Source organism: Anolis carolinensis, chromosome 6 (assembly GCF_035594765.1).
Source record: "Anolis carolinensis isolate JA03-04 chromosome 6, rAnoCar3.1.pri, whole genome shotgun sequence".
Classification (NCBI taxonomy): Eukaryota; Metazoa; Chordata; class Lepidosauria; order Squamata; family Dactyloidae; genus Anolis; species Anolis carolinensis.
In genome coordinates, this window is record NC_085846.1 from 21,486,414 (window position 1) to 21,503,890 (window position 17,477).

Consider the following 17,477-nt stretch of genomic DNA (forward strand, 5'->3'; position numbering starts at 1 on the left):
AGGCGCAGCTGGTGGGAACGAGGGACAGGGCCTTCTCGGTGGTGGCTCCCTGGCTGTGGAACACCCTCCCAAGAGAGATGCGTCAAATTCCAACCCTGTTGGGCTTCAGAAAAGCCTTAAAAACATGGCTGTGTGCCTAGGCTTTTAAGCAATAAATGGTGAAATTGACACGGACTGAACTATGGACAAAGCATGAGGAAGAACGGATCTGATTTTATGTTTGAAATGTATATTTTTAATTCATAATGTATTTTAATAGTTTTAATTGTTTTATGTGCTGTTTTATATTGGTTTGTATGGGCATCTAATTGTTGCCACTGTTGTAAGCTGCCCTGAGTCCCTTTGGGTGAGAAGGGTGGGATACCGTATAAATGTGAGAAATAAATAAATAAATGTGAGATTTTACTCAGCTGTGTGGAAGGGACTCCAGGAACAAAAATCTGATCCCAGGTTTTCTGATTATCCCAGATTATCTGACAGTGGGGACTCGGGGTCCTTCCTGAATATAAAGGCAGAATAACCCACAATATCTGCTTTGAACTGGAATATATGGCAGTGTGGACTCAGATAACTCTGTTCAAAGCAGATATTGTGGGATTTTCTGCTTTGATAATCTGGGTTATAGAGCTAAATGGAAGAGCCCTGAGTCCACACCGCCATATATCCCAGTTCAAAGCAAATAATGTGGGATTTTATTCAGCTGTGTGGAAGGGGATCATATATTAATGTTTTATTCAGATCCCGGGATATAGGGACTGTCTGGAAGGGCCCATAGTGTAACTGATATGATTTTGGGACTGGTTTGCACAGTAAAATTAATGCAGTTTGACATCACTTTAACTGTCACGGTTGGATGCTATGGAATCATGGAAATCGGAGTTGCACCAGAATTGAGCACACTGTGTCAAGTACTGTGTATATGTGTAGGTTTGTTGTTGTGTTGTTGTTGTTTTTTAATTGCGCTTCAGTTCCCAGAATTCCTGACCATTACACTGCCTCGCTAGGGCTTCTGGGAGTTGAAGTCCAAACACATGGAAGGCTGGGTTGTTGTGAGTTTTCCGGGTTGTATGGCTATGTTCCAGAAGCATTCTCTCCTGACGTTTTGCCTGCATCTATGGCAGGCATCCTCAGAGATTGTGAGGTCTGTTGGAAACTAGGCAAGTGGGGTTTATATATCTGTGGAAGGTCTAAGGTGAGAGAAAGAGCTTTTGTCTTTTTGAAGCAGGTGTGAATGTGCACTTGCCCACCTTGATTAGCATCAATAGCCTTGCAGCTCCAAGGTCTGGATACTTACATGGAAGGTTGTGAATCCCCAGCAGCGAGCGGAAGCCTTGACTTTCGCTCTCACTTGAAGGGTTAATACCACAGAGACGGAGCTGGCTGGCGAAGGGAAGGGCGGGGACAGGATAGGAGAAGGACTTACTTCCGGCCCGCGAGCCCGCCGCTGCCCCTGCAGGCGCATGCGCGGAAGCCCTCTCCCGCCCGCCCGCCCGCCCACCTACCGCGGAGGGTGTTTCCTTGGCTTCCGAGGCCCAGAGGTTAGCGCGCGCCTTCCGGAGGTGCCTCAGTCCCCCCGTTGGATCCTTCCCCCGGGGCTGCTTTCGGTGAGAGCTCCGAAGAAGGGAGGGAGATAGAACGGAGTCCTATCTGTTTATACATAAATATCAATATATATCTATGGGCGAGGAAGGGCAGTGAGTGAGGGGAACTTCATGCTCCTCTCCTTTCCCCTCTTTGTCTTTCCCCCGCTTTCCTTTGCCCCCCCCCCCTTTTTAGGCGCGATTTTCCGTTATGCCATTTAGATATTAGTATCCCGTGTAAATAGAGGTGGTGTCCACCGTCGTTCTAGGATCGTGTGGGTGGGTGTGTTTGGGGAACGCCTTCGAAGCCCCCTCTTTTCCATCTTCCATTCAACTGAATGGCTGTTGCTAGTTGATTGGGGCAAGTCCCTATTCCACACAGCCTTATAACCCAGAATATCAAGGCAGATAATTCACAATATCTGCTTTGAACTGGGCTATTGGAGTCCACACTGCTAAATCCAGTTTAGTGTGGATTTTATACAGCTGTGTGGAAGTGGCCCCAGAATATCAAGGCGGAGAATCCACAAGATCTACTTTGAACTGGGTTAAGAGTCCACATTGCTATATAACCCAGAATATCAAGTCAAATAATCCATAATATCTGTTTTGAACTGGCCTACTGGGAGTCCACACTGCCCTATAATCCAGTTTAATGTGGATTTTATTCAGCTGTGTGGAAGGGGCTCCAGAATATCAAGGCAGATAAGCCACAATATCTGCTTTAAAGTGGGTTATCTGAATCCACACTGCCATATAACCTAGAATATCAAGGCAGATAATTCACGTCTGCTCTGAAGTGGGTTATCCGAGTCCACACTGCCATATGATCCAGTTCAAGGCATGATAGCCATGTATAAATATGTGAAAGGGTGTCATTAGAAAGAGGAAGCAGGCTTGTTTTCTGCTTCCCTTGAAACTAGGACTCAGAGCAATGGGTTCAATTACAGGAAAGAAGATTCCATCTGAACATTAGGAAGAACTTCCTGACTGTACAAGCTGTTCAGTAGTGGAACTCTGCCTCGGAGTGGGGTGGAAGCTCCTTCCTTGGAAACTTTTGAACAGATGGCCATCTGTCAGAGATACTTTATTGGTCTTTCCTGCATGGCAGGGGGTTGGATTCGATGGCCCATGTGGCCTTTCCAACCCTATTATTCTATGGTTCTATTGTTTTTCTTCTAAATCTGAGGCTAGGAACCCACATAACCCAAGGTCATCCAGTTGGTTTCTTTCTGGCTGTTGTTTGCCTTCAAGTCATTTTTGAATTAGGGTGAGTTTTAAACAAAAAAGTTTAGCTTTTGTTTTCTTTGGAGGCTGAGAGAGTGTGACTTGCCCAACATCACAGAATTGGTTTCTATAGCTGAGCGGGGATTCGAACCCTGGCCTTCCGGTGTCTTCCGGGGCATCTACATTGTAGAATTAGTGTAGTTTGATGCCACTTTAACTGTCATGGCTCAATGCCATGAAACCATGGGGATTGTAGTTTTATAAGAACTTTAGACTTCTCTGCCAAAGACTAAATTACACCTCCCAGGATTCCATGACATTGAACCATGGCAGTTAAAGTGATGTCAAACTGCATTAATTCTAGAGTGTAGGTGCTCTCCAAGTTGGTGAACCCATTTTGAAAGAAGGCTTCAATACCCTGGACAGATTATTCAAAGTTCAATTTCAAGCCCAGAGCTGATTTAGGAATCCCCTGATGTGGAAGCCACCAATTGCCACCATGATGGTGGGACTATAATTAATGGATTACTCGCGTAGCTTGGAAAAATTACTTTTGGGATTACAACTCTCAGAGTAATGGCACATCAAGACTTGAAACAGAAGTGGGGAACCCCTTTCTATCTGGTTGTTTGGTATTACAATACTCCATAGCCAGCCACATGGTAGCATGACTCAAGATAAGAATTGTACAAGGAGTAATCTAGAATAGAACTACTGAAAGTAGTAGTCCTTCAGCTCAGTGCTTGTCCATGAGCCACAGGCAGATAATCCCTGGCAGATTTCCAGAAAAGAAAGAAAACACTGGACCCAGTGGACACAAATTGGCACTTTGGAAGAAATTAATTGCTGCTCCACCACATTAGATAGCCTGAAAATCACTATTCTGGTACATTTGGAGGGTTAAAGGTCCACATCCCTAGGTCTTAAGTTTATCTTTGGAAATTGCCAAGGAATGTATTAGCAAATGCATCCAAAAAGTGTGCAATGACCAGGAACACAAAAGTTAAAAGATCTGAGTACAGACATCTTACTCCATAATGTGGGTGCCTGGCTTGAGTGTGGTTTTATGCATTGATATTTATGAACCTTCACTGTTATGCCATTATAGCAGCTGTAATGCAGTACGTAACAAAGTGGGATTTTATTTTATTTGTATGCTGGATGATGTGTGTATGGCAGAAGAGTCTGATGCCAATAAGAAAGTTATTCTTATTTCTTTAATAATTAGTTGTAATGCACTGTACTGCTCAGCTTTGGCAGCAATTTATACAAGCCCTTTTTCCTTGCCTCTCTCCCTGCCCCAGATGGTGATGGAATAGAAATGATGCATGCCTAGAGTCTGAAGAAAAATTATTAAGGAAAAGGATTGGACGGCATCTGAAGATCCTGAAACCACAGCAGCTGACTTGGGGCAGGTGGCCAAAGAAGTTATATCACTCTCTGTGCTCAACCATAAGCAGCTCAAGTGGAGGAGAGGTGGGTCAAGGTGGGTGATTGCTTATCCTTCAACACAACCTTCTGAAACCATGGGAGAAAAGTCCCACAACTGCCCCTACTGTGGAAAAGGTTTCCGGCGCAACTCGCATCTGACGCGCCACCTTGCCACCCACTCTGGGCTTCAGCGTCCCTTAGGTGGGAAACGCCTTGGGCAGCAAGTGCCAGAGGAAGACCGCCCGTACCCCTGTAATTATTGCGGGAAGACGTTTGCCCGCAGTGCTCACCTGGCCCGGCACCAGGAGACCCATTCTGGGGAGCGGCCATATAAATGCACCTACTGTGGGAAGGCCTTTGGTCGCAATTCCCACCTCACTCGCCACCATAGCACTCACACTGGAGAGCGGCCGTACGAGTGTGGGGTTTGTGGCAAAGCTTTCACCCGCAGTGCCCATGTCACCCGCCACCAGGGAACTCACACTGGGGAGCGGCCTTTCCGCTGCACTCACTGCGGGAAGCGCTTCACCCGCAGCGCCCACCTCCAGCGCCACCAGGGCATCCACAGCGGAGACAAACCCTTCAATTGCCGGGACTGTGGGAAAGGCTTCACCCGGAATGCCCACCTGGAGCGCCACCGTGCCACTCACTCAGGCGAGAAGCCTTTTAAGTGTGCCAGCTGTGGGAAAGGATTTGGGGCTGCTTCTCATCTTGTAAGGCACCAGCGGACCCATAAAGTTTAGTTGGTTAGGATTTCTCCTGTCCACCCAAACCAGGAGCAGAAATGGCCAGTATAGGACACTTCAGAGTACTTTCATCTTTGTGCCAAGATGGCTCTTTTCCACTTTTTTCTCCAGTCTACAATGCCTAGATGTTTAGCTCATTGCCATTTTTGAGAGAACTGTATGTAACGCACTTGGTGATTTTCACATAGTCTACAGGGAGACCGATAGTATAAAGTTCTCCCATTCAGTTCAGCTCTTGCAAAGACATTTTAGATGCTTGAACAACAGACTCTTGCCTGCTCCTTTCTCCCCAGATGGGAAGGCATAAATACTAAACTTACCTAACACTGTATTTGTGTGTGCAAAGTATTACATGTGAAGGCTTGCTTTTTCTGCCAGGAAAGATGCCACACTGATTTTCAACAACAGTGACAAGAAAACCTCTGTGGAACCCCTGCAAGATGTGTTGAATTCTCCAGCATCACTATGTGTAGTTGTGTTATAAACACATCAGTGAAGATCAAATATTTTTTTCTGGCAATTCTCATTGAATGAGCATAGAATAGCTTTTCCTTTGACTTGAAACCCTGGAGCTGAGGAAATGCTGATTATTGCATACTTACATTTCCTTGCATTGCCTAATAGGACAGTGTGGGCATGTAGAGGTGCTTTGTCTGCCTCTTGAAAATTTCAGCACTCTGTAAGTAGAAGGGGCTATATATTTTTATTTTGAAGCCAGCTCTTCCGTGCCATGGCTAGCCTGCAGATTGCTATATGGTCATCTACAGTAATCATCGACAGAATGTTCCAGTGCGAAGTGTTTTCTATGTTCCAGCCAGCAATGCTTTCTTTTGGGGAACCATTCCATCTCCCTAATTTTTGGGCCCACCTCTGCATTCTCAGGCCACTGGCCAGGTTTTGTCCTAATTGAGCTTTTTAAGGGTGTAGGCAGACAAATTTGCTCCTTGACATTTTTAGCTCTCAAGACTATTTCTCCTTTTGGAAACTCTGGGGTTTCCCTGAGCATGTAAATAATCTTCCTTTTCTATCTTGTTGGCCTTGTTTTGGTTGTAACTTAGCCCTCAAGTTTGCTGTCACAAAATGGTCATTTATGCTCATAATCATCCAATAGAATACTGAACACTTTGCAGATGGGAACTGAGGAAGAGATCATTATGTTTTTCACATTTTTTTTACATGAGGCTCAGCAGACGTCTTGAAATACTTTTTTGTGTCTCACAAGCCTTCAGCCTCCTCAGTGAATTTTAGCTGCCCCTCCCCTCCCCCTCTTTTTACAAAAATAGTGATGGATATAATTAAACTGACATGCTTCACAGCAACATAACTCCAGTGTGATGTAGAAATAGTTTCAAAAATGACATCCTGCATTCGTTGCTTTTTATTTTTAGATGTCTTTTTAAAATATAACTTCTGTTCCATTTTAAAGTGGGATGTGTGGGCGTAGAGACTGTATTATAAATGATACTGTCATCTGTCTTGTCCAAAAACATTCAGGATATTTCCTTCTGCAAAAGATAACTGATGGGACAGTTGATGTGTCATGTAAAGTACTGAAGCTGTATCGTGGACTGCTCTGAAGCACACAAAAGCTGATGTGCCTAGCAGTTGCTATTGCCGTTTTTAAAGTCTATAAAACAGTATTTTCCCTCATATCTGTGGCCCAGGGAAATACTCTTTTGATGTATGCCAGTACTTCATTCCCTGTGACTCTTAAATAAGATTTCCTTTCTTCAGTTTTGTAGCTGTTTGACACAATTCAACTCTTCAAAAATAATGACTACACAGAGGCTTGGCCATATTTTTTAGACCAAGGCCCAGACAGAGATCACCTACCATGCCACTAACCAAGTTAAATATAGCATTTGGCTTTGGCAACAACCTTGGGTACATAGCATGCATGGATTTTAATTTGGGCTCCTTGAAATCAGGGAAATGAAATTACTCAGAATGTCTGCAATTGGAGCAAAAACTGTCATAAAAGATTTTGTTTCAAGAAGAAAACGAAATGAGACTAATCAGAGCCAAGGACTTACTGCAGTCTTCAGAAACATCTCTCCATTGGTTGTAATAGGACAGATTGTGTTTTATAATAATGTTTCCAGTTCTCTGAGTAACCATCTTTCATTTTTTTAAGCCTGAGCGAGTCATAAATAAGAGAATGGCAAGATCCATCCAGCCATTCTTTTTTCTCTGAGATTTCTGAACTCCTTGTTACAAAATGGAGGAACCAATTCTCGTATACCAGAATGCCCTCTTGGTGGCATCTTGATTTAGTACAACAGACACGGAGTCCTTGAAAAGAATACCAAGAATGATGGGTCAAAATCAAGCTGCTATATACTCTGGTGTCATTTCATATATTCTTCCTTTACATGTGTGTACACTGATCTTATATGCCAGCAAAGAGAGCTTGGCAGTAAGAGAGCTTCTAGTGAATTTAAAGCCAAGCTGAATCCAGAGTGTATTGATCTCTTTCTAAAGTGGCTAGCACAGTGTGGAAATACTGGAGCCACAGCCTTTAATCCTTTTGTGCTGTTATTTGATGTAGTAATGATTTGTGCTTGTTGGCTTTCTTTGCTTAGCTTCTCAGCCATTGCTGGCAGTGGATAGTCTCCCTAATCTTAAATTACCATTACAGCCTTTAACTGCCTCAGTAGTTCATTCTCCAAGGTCAGGCTTTGCTGTTGTGAGTGGAGTTTTCCCTACTCGATTTGCCCTCCTCCCCATGATGAGATCTGAAAAGATGAGAATGTCATACTCTATTTAGACCAGTGATTCCCAAACACCAGTAGTCCACAAGAACTAAAATATGTTCCACGGCTTCACCGTTACTACACCGTTTCAACGCCCCACAGAACACGCCCCTTCCTCGTGACCATTTGCCCGTGATGAGGAGGCAAAAGGAAGCCGTTAGGGACAGTTTCTTGTGTCTCACGCTCCGCTTTTTGTGTTTTTTTCAACCTCAGTCCTCTCCCCTTCTTTTTTTTTTTACATGAGCGTTAACAAAATCCACGGATAATAACACAGCTCAACCAAAAAGAATTATGGGTGTCTTTGTTTTTAGGCCTGTTCTTGTGGTTATTTGGGGTGCTGATTCAGAAAATTGCATCGGATAGACCACATCGGCTCTAGATTATTAAATATGGTTTTCTGTGGGCGAGCAGATGGTGACTACTAGATGGCATATGTTCTGTATCAGAAACTAGAGCTGATGTGGTCTATCCAATGCAGTTTTCTGAATCGGCATCCCAAATAACCAAACCAAATTTAAAGTTGACCAAAACCTGATTCATAACCCTTTTGGTACTAATATTGGAGAGTGGGCCCTGGTCTAGTGGGCCCTGGTCAAAAAAAGGTTGGAAACCACTGATTTAGGCAGTGGAGTATTTAATCTCAAATCAGTGTAAAGGCATCAAAATGAACAAGAATAAGATTAGTCATCAGTAGATTCAAAGTTCAGAGCGTATACTGTACACTGCTGCTTTTTCGGAGTGTTGAAGTGTAAATGCGTAGAAAATGAGGGAATAAAGATATTCAGTGCCATGCTCATCATTGGGAAGACAGAAAATAGCCACCTTTTTGAAATAATAATGCTGTTTCTAAATTGAAACCGAAGAATAATGGAACATGGTTCCTGCTGAAAGAAAAAGATATTAACATCACTGGTTTCAGTGTCATACTTCCAAGCTCTGCTAATTCTGTGGTAAAATAGGTGGCCCCATTTCCAATTTTGTGAGGGTTACACTGTATATAAATGTATTGCAAAGGTCCATGGATTTTATAGAAGACCTAGACAAAAACTGGAAGAAAATAGAGGAGTGGTATTGTTCTACAGTCCTTTTTGTTCAACAGAAAAAACCACCTATGACAACATTTCTTTTTTTGGAATGAGTGAAATGTTTTTGAGGTAAGTTTTTGCCCACTCAGAATGTATAGTACAAATATATTTTTTTTGTAAGACAATCTACAGAGTTAAAAAAAAGAATCCTTGTGTATATGTAGATATATAAAACACACAGTTCCCAGCTGTATTCCTGCAGATAAGATGCTTTTGCCTTTTGTAGGGGAGCAGCCAGGGCTTTTGTTGCTTGTGGATTGTTGCTTGCCTTATAGTATCTTTCAATGTAGTGTGGAGGTAGTCATTTGAAGTAAGTATCCTTCAACCATTGTCCTTTTCACCGGATCCCTTTTGGCCCAGCATGGATAACCCACTACAAAACATGGATTTTGTAGTTTGGGGTCCACAACCCTATACAGACATACCTGTATATAAGCTCCATGCATTTCTGTGTAAAAATGCATGGGATTCTTCTGCAAATTTAAGAACTGCTCAAAGTAGTAGTGTTCTATGTACTAATCAAATCGCAAACCATGAGTGTCAAGTTGTTAAAAGAGTAAAATAAGTTTTAGGTTCATTAGGAAATGTTGCCTAGAAGTCCACTCCACCCACCCCGTTCTGTGTGTGCATGTGCTTTCTTTATAGAAACAGGTTTTCCTTCCCAGGGCTTCAGAAGTTCAGGAAATGTTTCATTTCTGCTTAGAAAATCCTCAAATTCACTGCACTACAGCCCTCATACTGGTTTGTTTCTCTGGTCTGTGGGTTTGGTAAGGCAGCAGCTGTAGAACAGAAATGACAAGTGACAAAACAAATTAAAATTCCAAAACTATGTAGTGTATATAGATGATACTTTTGTAGGGCCAGAGGCACTACAGGTTGATTATCCCTTATCTGAAATGCTCAATACAATCATAGAATAATAGTTGAAAGAGACTACATGAGCCATCTAGTCCAACCCCCTGCCATGCAGGAAAAGCACAATCAAAGTATCCATCCAGCCACTGTTCAAAAGCTTGGGACCATAGGTGTTCCATATATTGGATTTTTGAATACTTGCAAACACATAATGAGATATAGGAAATACAAGACTCAAGTCTAAACAAGAAATCCGTTTATGCTACACCTTATGCACACAGCTTAGAGGTATTTTATGCACACATTTAAATTTTGTGCTGAAACCACGTTTGTGTAGATTGGACCATCGGAAAGCATGTGGTCAATTTTGGAGTATTTTGGAGTTGCAGATGATGGGTGCTCAACCTGTATTGTAACACAGTCATTGGTGATGCATATTTGTTTTCTGTTGCGTTTAAAAGTATACAGTAGTGAAAAAGAAGTTATGCAGGTTTCAGTATACTAGTGCTTTAAGCCATCCTTGGAAGGAAAAAACCCAAAAATGAGTCCCAGCAGAACTCTAATCGATACAGTAATGAATAGTCGCATGCCCAAGTTGAGCAATTTTTGGTGTTGACAGTCACCCTCCAGTTTATAATGCCTACTCATCCCTACTCCCTCATGTAATTTTTTGGGATACCAGAGTTATTCAACGGATAAATGGCATTATGATTGTGATTCCCTCCTGGGATGGCTACTGGCGCATGTCAGAAAAGAGGAAGACCATCACCAAAAGAGAGAGGGTCCAGATTTGGAGATTTGATTATAGTTTTAGCAAAAATACAGAATATCACTGATGAGAAAAACTAGCCAAATGGACCTGTTCAGCCTGCTTAATGAGCCATTTCGCGATCCCTGACTTCTCAGCCATATCATGATTCTTTATCTTTGAAATGAGCTAATCAGGCATCAAACAGAACACTTTGAAAAGACAAGTCTCCTTTGATAGGTTTTCTGTTAGAGGACTGCTCTTGGTAACGCCATGGCCCTATGTAGTCCATGGTCTCATACCTGAAGCAGGTTTTATTTATTTTTGCTTAGTGTGTGAGCCCAACATTTTAAAAGACAGAAAAGGTGAGTTCCCTTTTGATTATTGCACCTTCCTTCCCTTGTTGACATTTTTTTTACTAATAGAGAAAATAAATTAAAATATGTATTGTATAGTTCTTTAAGAAGATGCAAGACTGAGTCACCATATCTCAATTACTTTGAATAGCATATCTCTTCATACCAGTTTCTGCATTCACACTCATATTAGTGTGATGCATTCTTGTAACAGAACCTGAACTCATAGGAGGGTGGCTTCCTGTAAATTTACTTCAATGAAGAATTAGCACAATTGCTATTAAGCAATTGCTGTTGTGTGCCTTCGAGTCATTTGCAACTTATGGTGACCCTAAGGAAAACTCACTTGAGGGTGGGGGCATGATTTATTTAAAGCAGGGTTGACATAGTTTTCCACTAAGATAAGAGATTGTAACTTGCCCTTTTCTGCATAATGACTCCCTTATCTATCCACAGCTCATATCACAAACAATTATTTTAGTGCCAAAATCTGCTATTGACTTTTTGCATGAGATCGACTTATAACGGAATCTATGTATGGGAAGAATTTCCTGGGCAATGCAGTGTCTTTGCAGTAGTGAATTTAACCTTTCTGAAATGCTTGGAACCAGAAGTGTTTTCAGTTTTGGAATTTTCTTTTTGGATTCTGGAATACATATATTTGCACATATGTACATAATTAAGATATCTTCAAGGTGGAAACCAATTCTAAACATGAAAATCATTAAATATCGGAAAGCAAAAAACATAACTATTGCAGACACCTAGTTGGACTATTTTTGATTTTGGAGTATTTTGAATTTTGGAATTCCAGATAAGGGATGCTCAACTTATATAACTAATTTCCTCCTTTTCACAGGTAGTGAAATCTGAATAGGGAACCGTTGGCCCCACAGATGCTTTGAATTACAGCTCCCATCATTCCCTACCCAAACCAATAAAAAAGCCAAAGCAGCTTCATCTCTGGTTTAAAGCCTATTGTACAGAAGTGATAAAACCCTAGAATTCTAGTTCTATATGCTCTCGAGGGTTTAAAAAACCTTTTCATTTAAAATGTATTACTACAGTAGAAAGCTTTTATCTTAGCTGTCTGCCAGCCATGATAGTTTTCTATTTGTCAAGTATATTGGCACAGAGGTGTCTTTGAAAAGAGGCTTTCTTGGCTGTAGTGGGAATTGTGAAATTACCTGTTTCATTCAGTTGCATGTATAGGTCAGGTCTCATTCTTCCATAATTGAACTTGGATGGATTGTTATTTTCCATTCACATTCATCAGTGTTTTTACTTGATTCACTGCTTTCTGAGAGCAATCTTAAACTCATTGCACCTAGTTTAGAGATTAGAGAGGCAGGCAGGAACAGAAGGGGCAGAGTGTATGTTGGAGCGTTCTCTCTCCTATGTGTGTAGTTACTGGAAGAAAAATAATTTGATTTCCCATTTACGTTTCCTTCTTTAAAAATCTTTCTCTAAATTCAAGCTCCTCAGTTTTGACAGTTTGCTTTCCAGTAAGTAGGCTCAGAATCAAAGCATTCTTTTAATTTCCAATTTTTGATGTAATGGGTGATGACAGACAAAAGTATCACCTCTGACCTTTAACTAATAAAATAGATGAAAATATGTATCGTTACACAGAGGGCTTCAGCAATGTGTATGTGTGTGGGGGCAAAGTACTCATTTGGGGTTGCTTGTTCCCCTCCTTTGCCTGGTGTCATCTCGAGCGAGCTCTGTTAAGACACTCCTTATTGGTTCAGCTTGACCTTTCTGAATCTATCTAGCTTTTTAATAGGTCGGGGCAAGTTTATCTTAGTTTGCTTTTGTATTGTTTGCAGGTGAGAATATGCTAGGGTTGATTTTGGATTGTTCTGACCTTTTTTCTTGTTGTTTTCTATTAGTACTACTGCCAATGGGTAAGCCTTAAAAATAGTAATAAATGCTATTGCAGCTGTATCATAGCCAAATTGAAATCTAAGTATTCTGCTACCATCTATTACATTTCCAGGTATTGCCCTTGGTAACTTACTTTATTTTCCTATTGTACTAACAGTGTCTGTCTTTCCTCTGTATGAAATAAACTTTACTTTTTGGATTCTGAAATGCCTCTTGATCATTTATCTCAAGGAGACAGGACTCTCTCTTCTCAGTTAATGCATGTTGGCACAGTCGGAGGCCTTGGGTAGCCAAAATATAAGTGAGAGGGGCCCTGTAGCCCACAGCCACACTTTCCCATTATAATAAGTGCAGATTGCAGTGGGCCATCTCTTGCAGATGGGTCAATATTAGTATTTCAGGGATTTTACTGAGGACAAGATTGAGAAGAGATACGATGGCCATCGTTAAATGTCTGAAAGGTCACAGAGGACGTGGAGTGAGTTTGAGGGTTGGATCCAAACCATTTGATGCAACTTACAAGAAAGGAGTTTACAGCTAAACTTCTATAGGATAACTTCCTGATGCTAAAGATCTTCAGCCGTGAAATGGATTCCCTCAGAGAATGATAGACTCTTCGGACCTTTAAAAAGATGTTGGATGCACACCTCTCAGGTTACTTTAATAGTTAAGAAGGTGTGGATTAAATGGCCTCTGATACCCCTTCCAACATTATGATTCCCGAAAACTTCTCACACATATGCATGCAGTACACATGAGATCCATAAAAGAATCAGCTTGAATAGAAACTATCATTTTCAGCAGTTCCTGTCTTTAGTTGGAGGAAGGGTGGGCCGGCCTAGGGTGTTTCCAGGACTTAGCACTTTATCATAGAGTTGGATGAGACCTCGTGGACCATCCAGTCCAACCCCCTGCCAAGAAGCAGGAAAACCATTCAAAGTACCCCTGACAGATGGCCATCCAGCCTCTGTTTAAAAGTCTCCAAAGACGAAGTCTCCAACACACTTGGGCAGAGAGTTCCGCTGCTGAACAGCTCTCACATTGATGAGAATCTTCCTAATGTTCAGGTGGAATCTCCTTTCCTGTAGTTTGAAGTCATTTTTCATTCCCTTTGATTGAATGGAAATAAAATTTAGGAAATACTTGAAGGGGAAGAGGTGCACACAGAGACAGTACACATATATTTGGAAGTCATACTGTTTTATTTCATACTTTTTTATTTATAAATACTATGATCCCGTCAGGCTGATTCAGAAGTAAGAAGTAATTTAAAAGGGCCATACTGCTTTCAGGAATATGTGTAATACAATTCTATTTTCAGCTCAGTAGTAACAAATGCAATACATTTTTAAAGAACTGACTGAGAAACCAGGCTAAATTGGGAAATTCCTAGTTTCCATCTCACCTTGACCATAACGGTATGTAACATGATTTTTTTCCCCTCGGATATAAATGTCATTTCCTAATTGGTTCTAACATAAAAACATGGAAAGGTGTATTAAATGGCAAAAACTTGGTTTTTGCAGGACGTCATGCAACACATTTTGCTATCGTTTTCAACAAATATCTCATAGAGTCTCAACCAATTAAACATAGTTTGTGGCAGCCACAAAAACAACAACTTTCAGAGTAAGTACTGCATAATCCTGGTGCCACAGTGTGTTAAAGCACTGAGCTGCAGAACTTGCGGACCAAAAGGTCCCAGGTTCAAATCCCGGGAGCGGAATGAGCGGCCGCTGTTAGCCCCAACTCCTGCCAACCTAGCAGTTCGAAAACATGCAAATGTGAGTAGATCAATAGGTACAGTTTCGGCAGGAGGGTAACCGCGCTCCATGCAGTCGTGCCAGCCACATGACCTTGGAGGTGTCTACGGACAATGCCGGCTCTTCGGCTTAGAAATGGAGATGAGCACCATCCCCCAGAGTCGGTCACGACGACTTAACATCAGGGGAAAACCTTTACCTTTACCTTACTGTATAATCAAACAGGAAATAATACTTTCAAACCAGGAACAGAAAATATTTCAAATTTTGTTACGTAATGTAATCTATTCAAAACACTTCTCTCCAGATAGAGCACACTTAAGTTATGAATCAGAAGGCATTGCAGATATATGTTATATTTCTATTTAATGGTTGGGGAAAAGCAAAACAAAAACAAAACCCTTGAACAAAGTATAAGGATTGTAGGATGATGACATCAGAAGGCCCCATAAAATTCAGACAATGAAGCAGTGTGATGGTGAGATGGAAGCTTCATCAGTACCATCTGTCTCTCAGCTTTCCAAATGTGCTGCCTTACAAAACATGTTTCTTTTTAAAAAGCCATACTAAGAAGTGCTTTTGCATTTTTAGAGACAAATGTCTATATAGACATATCTGTTTCTGCTTATTTTTATTGCCCATAAAGTATAGACTTTTTATCTTTCCAAGTACAGAAGCTTATGTTGGCAGTTCTAAATTGACTAGTCAGCAAGAGTTTACCATGACTGGCATGAAAAATATATCCCACATTGCTTGCTTTTCAGCTTGCCATGTGTCAAAAAGAGAAACCCAGAGCTCATGCATTTCTGAATGGCATGCCATTAGAGTTGGTCTCTTCATCCCAGAACAATGGCAGGCTATAATTGTTCAGCCATAGTAGCTAAAGTTGGTCCTCCATATCTACATATTCAGCCATACACAGCTTGAAAATTTTTTTTTCAAATTCCAAAAACAAAACTATTTTACCATTTAATATACCACGTCATTGTATATAACGGGACTAAAGCATCCATGCATTGTGCTGTCCACAGCGGCGTCTTGGAACCAGACCATAGCGGGTACTAAGGGCCAACTGTATGTATGTTCCTTGTCAGTGAAAATTCGCATGATTTTCATAAGGTGTTCTTAGATAGGAATATGGAGAAGTGATTCACCATTACCTTTTTCTGAAGTATAGTCTATATCAATTGTTCTCAATCTATGGGTCCCCAGATGTTTTGGCCTTCAACTCCCGGAAATCCTAACAGCTGGTAAACTGGCTGGGATTTCTGGGAGTTGTAGGCCAAAACACCTGGGGACCCACAGGTTGAGAACCACTGGTCTATATATAGCATATTGTGGTTCTTGCTGTCCCCTGTTTAGTACTAACCAGTGCTGGGCCTGCTTAGCTTCCTTGATCAAATGGGATCTGGTGCTTTCAGGGTAGCTAGAATAAAGCATCACAGTGGCTATTTGTATGTTACTCTCCACCAACATACTCCCACATTCTACCCGAGGGCCAGATCTGGAAGCAAATCTGATTCTCAATGGCTGGAGGCAACAGATGTGGAAAATGACTCCACTGCTGCCCCAACTCGATGTTTTAACTTTCCCCCAGCTGATTTCTCACCTTCAGGCTTAATTTGCTTTAGGATTCATGTATTTGTCTGATTTTTTCATCTTAAAAACATGCAAAAAGCATAAGTGGGTTAAAATCCCAAAGAAGGGTTACAAAATACCTTTATTGGACATCTTAAATATAAAGACAAAACAGAAAACTCCAAGAAATACTTAGAATTAGATGAAGTTTTTATCAAGCACCTCCATGCCACCAAAGTTAAATAAAATATCTTTGAAGAAGGAAAAGACAATATCCTTTGTCTGGAAACATTTATTCTTATCTCTTCCAGCTGGAGCCCTCTGAATTTGGGTGCTGGGTGCATCTACACTGCCGCTTTAATGCACTTGGGCACCACCTTGATTCCCATCTCCTTGTGCGATGGAATCACGAGAAATGTGTCTAAAAAAATGTCTTTATACGTGAGTTGCTGTGAGTTTTCCAGGCTGTATGGTCATGTTTCAGAAGCATTCCCTCCTGATGTTTTGCCCACATCTATGGCAGGCATCCTCAGAGGTTGTGAGGTCTGTGGGAAACTAGGCAAGTAGGGTTTATATATCTGTGGAAGGTCTGTAGACCTCTCTTTGAAAGAGTGCTGGAGCCTCACCAAACTTGCCAGAAGTCCCTGTTGGCTGTTGCCATCCCTAACTCCTTCAAGGTCAAGCCAGTCTCTTCAAGGATACCATCCATCCATCTTGCCCTTGTTTGGCCCCTCTTCCTTTTTCCTTCCATTTTCCCTAGCATAGTATCTTCTCCAAGCTTTCCTGTCTTCTCATGATGTGGCCAAAATACTTCATCTTTGCCTCTAATATCCTTCCCTCCAGTGAGCAGCGGGGCATTATTTCCTGGAGGATGGACTGGTTGGATCTTCTTGTGGTCCAAGGCACTCTCAGGATTTTCCTCCAACACCACAGTTCAAAAGCATCTATCTTCCTTCGCTCAGCCTTCCTTATGGTCCAGCTCTCACATCCATAGGTTACTATGGGGAATACCATTTCTTTAACTATGTGGACCTTCATTGCCAGTGTGATTTCTCTATTCTTCACTATTTTAACGAGGTTGGCCTTTGTTCTCCTCCCAAGAAGTACAGTAGAGTCTCACTAATCGCTTATCCAAGCCTCTGGATTATCCAAGCCATTTTTGTAGTCAATGTTTTCAGTATGTCGTGATATTTTGATACTAAATTCGTAAATACAGTAATTACAACATAACATTACTATGTATTGAACTACTTTTTCTGTCAAATTTGTTGTGTAATATGATGTTTTGGTGCTTAATTTGTAAAATCATAAGATATTTGCTTATCCAAGCTTCTGCCGGCCCGTTTAGCTTGGATAAGTGAGACTCTACTGTAATTGTCTTCTTTCTTGGCTGCAGTCTGCGTCTGCAGTAATCCAAAGTCTGTCCCTGCCTCCACCTTTTCTCCCTCTATTTGCCATTTATTAGTCG

General features: G+C 41.5%; 1 protein-coding gene across 1 annotated transcript; it reads left to right on the forward strand.

The window, feature by feature from the left end:
* Positions 1 to 1,486: 1,486 nt before the first annotated feature.
* Positions 1,487 to 12,875, forward strand: LOC134292471 (zinc finger protein 436-like). Its single transcript, XM_062957505.1, has 2 exons — positions 1,487 to 1,604; positions 4,112 to 12,875. Exon 2 carries the CDS (start codon positions 4,334 to 4,336, stop codon positions 4,979 to 4,981), a length of 648 nt encoding a protein of 215 aa, XP_062813575.1. The 5' UTR covers positions 1,487 to 1,604; positions 4,112 to 4,333; the 3' UTR covers positions 4,982 to 12,875.
* Positions 12,876 to 17,477: the final 4,602 nt, after the last annotated feature.

What these genes read in the sequence shown, in the direction of transcription:
- LOC134292471 (XM_062957505.1), top strand. Translation starts at nt 4,334, where the DNA reads ATGGGAGAAAAGTCCCACAACTGCCCCTACTGTGGAAAAGGTTTCCGG.